General features: G+C 34.7%; 1 protein-coding gene across 1 annotated transcript; it reads left to right on the plus strand.

Annotated features, from left to right (window-relative positions):
• The first annotated feature begins 326 nt into the window (after positions 1–326).
• On the plus strand, positions 327–5532 carry LOC110894370 (50S ribosomal protein L21, mitochondrial). Its single transcript, XM_022141590.2, has 5 exons — positions 327–852; positions 935–1015; positions 3985–4086; positions 4749–4823; positions 5172–5532. Exons 1-5 carry the CDS (start codon positions 412–414, stop codon positions 5274–5276), a joined length of 804 nt encoding a protein of 267 aa, XP_021997282.1. The 5' UTR covers positions 327–411; the 3' UTR covers positions 5277–5532.
• Positions 5533–5750: the final 218 nt, after the last annotated feature.

Here is a 5750-nt window from a genome sequence, read left to right on the forward strand (position 1 = left end):
CAAAAAGTTTAACGCTCCTAGCCATTTATTTTATAACGTTTTGAGTCCAATTTTGTTTATTTTATAACGATTTGAGTCCAAAAAGTTGGACTCAAAAGGTTAAATTTTGTACTCAAAAGAACTCAAATGATTAAGGAAAATGCTTACAGGGACTCAAGTCGTTAAATTTTTTGCTTTTAGACCCAACTAGTTAAAATCATTTACCCTAATTAAAAATTTAGACTTAAATGATTAAGAAAAATAGCTATAACAACTATAGGGCGTTAAAGATATTGATTTTTAACTATGTGTTAAAAACCTCTAAAACATATTTGAAGTCTTTCACTTGTAGGGCCCCATAAACCCTAATTATCACACTCAAAAACCAGAACAACAACAGAGAAAACAAAAACTTCAAAGCTTCAATCAGCAATGGCGAATCATCGGCGATGTATCCAAACCCTAACTCAACAACTTTTCAAATCAAACCTTCATCCTAACCCACCACCACTCATTCAACACCTCAGAACCCTAACACAGATCCCCAATTTTCCCCTAAAACCCTTCAACCCTAACTCTCACCACACGCTTTCAAACCCTAATTTCAATTCTTCATCTTTTAACCTCACTACGTATCGCCATTTTTCATCTGATAATAACAATGAAAGCGAAGAAGATGAAAGTGAGTTCGATGATGATGATGATGATGATGATGAAATGGAGATGAATTCGGTGAGTTGTGTTGCGAAGAGAGAGTATACACCGGAAGAGAAAGAAAGTGAGGCTGCTGCTATTGGATATAAGGTGATTGGGCAGCTCGAGCGGTCGGACCGGGTTTTTAAGGAGTATGAAGCTGTGTTTGCTGTTATTCAGGTTGTATTTAGTTCTTGGTTTTGAATATTTTGTTATATATTAATGTGTGTATAGGTGTAATGATTTGTTTGTGTTGGTGTAGATTGGGGCACATCAGTTTAAGGTGAGCAATGGGGATTGCGTATACACGGAGAAGTTGAAGTTTTGTGAAGTGAATGACAAGGTGAGCTAAGCTCAAGTTCACTTTAAAACATGATCATGTTTGTACTCTTTTATAAGTTGTTGTTGTTATCTAAGGAATTATAACCATATGAATAGCTAAGATTTTGGCATCGTATAGTTTAAGGTGATTGAAATGATGTGCCTGCATCAAAAAAGTCTGAAGTCAAGCATTAAGGTTACAAATTTTGAATGATGACATTTCGTCAGTTGAGACGTAGACTTACTAGCAATCAAGAAGGAAAACTAACCTAGAAACGTAGGATATGTGTATATGACAATTTTGTAGAATGTATGTAACAGTAAGTTGTTATCACTGTTTAGTTGTCATTTTGGTTTCGATTGTCGACCTTGTCATTTCTCACCAAAAATTTTAAAAATTATACCGCCCAACGTCTCCATGAAAATTTGATTAGTATAAGATGGTCTCATGATCATGAATTAGAATTAGAAAAAGCTTTGATAGCATCGGATCATCTCATGAACCAAACTCGTACTTCTTCATCAAATAACTTTCTTTTGTACCTAATAAGCTTTGGTTACGATGGCTTCATGAAGATACTTTAGTTATTTGCAACGGATAGCAACGTTATAGGTAAAAACTCCGCCAAAGGGGGATTATTGTTATGGAATGATCTTACAAACAAAAACGGCATAATATGAAACATGCTGATTGTAAAAGAAACTCGCAACATTAGCAAATCAATAAATGTGGGTCAGAAAATAATTGTGAAAAAAGAGGACTATAGAAAGGAAGTCACACTTGTAGGGCGAGGAGCAGCAAAGGTAGTATAGGGGCGAAATGAGCGGACAATTGCCGAAGCACCTTGTCGGAATCTTGGCATTTGTTTCTTCTTATTAAGGAAATCGAAACGAGTAGCGGCCACTAGATCCCTACCGACGACAAAAGCAGCGAGAGGTTTATTGGTTTCGTTGTCGACAATGCTTTGGTGGGTGCTACTCGTTTCAGTTTTATTAAGAAGAAACGGATGCCTAGATTTTGGCAAGTTGCTTTTGCCGCTATTATTCTTTTTTTCTACACTTCATTACTCGTCTCCTGCAAGTGTATTGTCCTGTTATACTTTTCTTTGTTTTTAAGTAATTATTTTTTTAACCAATTTTGTGAATGTAGCATGTTTCTTTTGCAATCTGTATGTTTCATTTTATGCCATTACAAATATCTTCTTTTGGTCCAGTTTTTGCTTGTAATTAATTATGTTACCCAACAAGTCAAATAACGAAAACATTTTCATGAAACCACCATAACCAACGTTTGTTAGTTACCAAAGAGTTGTTCTTTTTTTTTAATCAAGGAGTTGGGTTCTTGAGATCAAGTCTTGGTTTTAAAAAAACGCGCCTAGGTGCAGGTCCACGTTTTTTACTACCTAAGGCGCGAGTTGTTTATAAGGTGCACCGACAAATGGCTTGCTATGCAATTATTATCGGTTATCGGTCTCCATGTAAAATAGCGGTATCGATGTTTTCAGCGATATTGACTGATATTTCATCGATTTTCCCGATATCAGGACCTTTCTTCTTAGTTCTACCGTTCGTCTTCCTTCTTATCATAGTTATCAAAATCAGTCGATTTTGGCGCCTAGGCAATTTTTCTGGGCGAAGCGCATTGAATGCACTTCTGCTTCCCAGGTATTTAGAGCGTATCATACTGATAAATGCTAATTAATCTCTCTTTTTTTAAATCCGTTAATTCCTCGTTATCTGCAGTATTTATGGGTTATTGGCAACTGCTTATATCACTAAGTATCGGCCTTTCAAAAAAAATATATATATCACCAAAGTATTAAGATCCCAGTTCGTATTACGAGGTTCGAATTCTGCAGTATTCGTGGTTTTTTGTTCTCTGATTTAATTCTGCAGTATTAATTTATTTCTTTATGAAATTTTGGTTTTAGAGTATTTTGGTATTTGAGACGAGTATTTACTTATTTGTTTATGAGCATTTTAGTTTTAGAGTATTTTGGTACTTGACACGATTTCGGTACTTTATGTTGAAGATTATGTTTTATTGATATTTTGGTATTTGAAGAATGTGTTATTTTCCATTCCAAAATATATTTTATTTTTATTTTTTAATAATGCGCTTTTATTTTCTGAAGCCCACGCTTTTTTTGCGCCTTTCGCCTAGGCCATGGGCGGAGCCTTGTGTGCTTCACGCCTTTGATAACTCTGCTTCTTATTGCTGATATTAGTGTTTTTAGTCTTAATCAGTTCCTACTTGCTATATACATTAATACTGCATGATATTAAAGGTTAGTTTGTTAATGGTAGGAGAGTATACTGAATTGTTAGTGTTAAATTGTTAAATCACCGATATCCCACCACGATAACCTAATAACCTATATCTCAAATATCGGTCCTTGACCGATATCCGCTTGTTTCTTGCACATTGGGAGTTTTTGTGCATCAAGATGTCGTACAACAAGCTTTTTAGGTTGTACATGTAGGTAATTTGTGCATAAATTTATATTTATAGCTGAATTTTAGGTAGGGGATGCTAAAAACGTATGAGATGTATACAAAAAATTATATAAGCACCTTGCGCTGCGCGTACACACCGGTGCGCTTTGTGCCTTGTTTTTAGCCATTGTTGCCTCGATACACTTATCGCTGCTATGTAAAGCCAAGGAGATGAAAACTTTAATAATATTAAATGAAATCATCACTTTTCATATTTATAACACAGGTATTGGTATTAGAAAAAAAACTCTGTTGTTTGTCACATTGTTTTGATTTTACTTATTATTTGAATTGCTTTTTATTCTGTGAGCTTTGATCTCATTGCTTAATTTCACAGTGCACCTTCCATAGGTGCTGGCTGATGCACTTGTTGTAGTGTATTGAGTGATCTTATAAATTATATATTCAGTTCAAATGCTATTTATTTATTTAGTTATCACTTATGGATATAAACATTTCATATATTAATCAATATCAATTAATTTTGTGATGCAGATAATTCTAAATAAGGTTCTCATGCTCGGTTCCAAGACTCAGACGATGATTGGTCGACCTGTATTGCCTGAGGCAGCTGTTCATGCAGTTGTAGAAGAGCATGTAAGAACATTATGATTTATGAAATGTCCTTTCTTCCCGTATAATAATAGTTACATAAAATTGAAGCTGTTTAATTATCAAATTACTTAAATTCTATATGATTATTGGCATGGTTTTAAAAAACGTTTGAGGCGTGCGCCTCAAGGGCCAAAAAACGAGTCTGAGGCGCGCCTCATGGTGTTTTTAATGTATATGCGCCTCAGATAGTTGTTTTTGATGTTTTTGACTTTTTGTGTCAATTTCAAGCATTTCATGTCTTTTTAAGTGTGTTTTTGATGAATCTGATGATGAAATTAGTTAGTAGTATTATTATTTTTATAATATGTATAATTTTTATATTTATTTATTTATTAATACTGCCTCGGCCTTATGCCTCGAGGCTTACGTCTCGTGAGGCGAAGGGAAAACGCCTCGAAACTCGTTTCCGTTCTTTTAAACCTTGATTATTGGTAAGAACTAAAAATCACCGGAAAACGAAGGATAACCGGAAGCAGCTATTGATGTAATGGCACCAAGACCCCAATTGAATGAAGTTTTATTACGAGGAACGTTTGTCACTGTCTTTATTTGATGAATGATTCACGGAGTTTGGTAGGTTCTTACAAATAGTTTTGAATTTATTATGAAAATCAGATTTCATTTTCTTTTTCTCTTCAATGCAGGCTTTGGATGCAAAAGTAATCATATTTAAGAAAAAGAGAAGAAAGAACTATCGACGAACAAAAGGTCATAGACAGGTAAAATCAGATCCCATTTACTCGTAAATGGGTCGATCTGGGTTATGTTTTATTTCTATTGGGTCAAATTGGTAAAAATAAAAAAAATAAAGGGAAACTGGTCGAGCCAGTCTAAATTGTCCGAAGCGTATTTTTTATTCACCCACTCCTTAAGTGCTTTCTCCACCACTTAAATTTATATTGTAATATGATCGTTTATTATTTAATCATATTTACAGTGTCGGTTATATTCTTTTTAAAAGGTGGACAAAGAAGTCTTTTTAGTCAACCCTACACCGTTAAGAACTTATTGATTTTGACCTGAATATGTTTTGACCCGTTACCCAACCCGTTCATATTGGTGTTCAGGAATTAACAAAGCTGAGGATAACCGATATACGAGGAATTGAAAAGCAGCCCGAAATACCAACCCCTGCAAAGAAGGTAGAAAAGGCAGCAGTTGCTGCTGCATAGGATGAACTTTGTTGTAGGTGTTAGTTTTCAGGAATTATACTTTCATGATGTTTTATTTATTCTCTCTTTGTCTTTTTTTCTCAAATCATTTCAGCCCACCTTTATCTTTTCTTTTGTTTTAATATTTTGCTGATCATCTATGAAACAAGGGCTCCAATCACCCTTCTTGCTGATTTGTTGCAATTTTGTATTAAATAAGTTTGTATTTTTGAGGACATGAAGCTTTAGGGAAAGAACATTACATGGTTCAAAAAAACTTCTTTTGCTGCGATTTTGTAACTAAAGGGTGTTTGTTTAAAGTCCATTTTTTTGGGCATTGTTTCGATGAAAGTTCTAGGCTGAACTGCTAACTATGGATTTGAAAAACGACAAACCATGCCAGCCGTGTCTAGGTGGGTTGGTTGGACCGGTTTTGGTGTTTTCTCCCATGACATGTTAGTTTTTATTATTGCAAAGGAATGATAAAGATGGTTG

Source organism: Helianthus annuus, chromosome 12 (genome assembly GCF_002127325.2).
Source record: "Helianthus annuus cultivar XRQ/B chromosome 12, HanXRQr2.0-SUNRISE, whole genome shotgun sequence".
In the NCBI taxonomy this organism is placed as follows: Eukaryota; Viridiplantae; Streptophyta; class Magnoliopsida; order Asterales; family Asteraceae; genus Helianthus; species Helianthus annuus.

Excerpts from the sequence above, each read along its gene's own strand:
- LOC110894370 (XM_022141590.2), top strand. The coding sequence starts at position 412 with ATGGCGAATCATCGGCGATGTATCCAAACCCTAACTCAACAACTTTTC. Across the intron at positions 853-934 it reads CTGTGTTTGCTGTTATTCAG|ATTGGGGCACATCAGTTTAA; the intron begins GTTGTATTTAGT and ends GTGTTGGTGTAG. Across the intron at positions 4,824-5,171 it reads GAACAAAAGGTCATAGACAG|GAATTAACAAAGCTGAGGAT; the intron begins GTAAAATCAGAT and ends ATTGGTGTTCAG.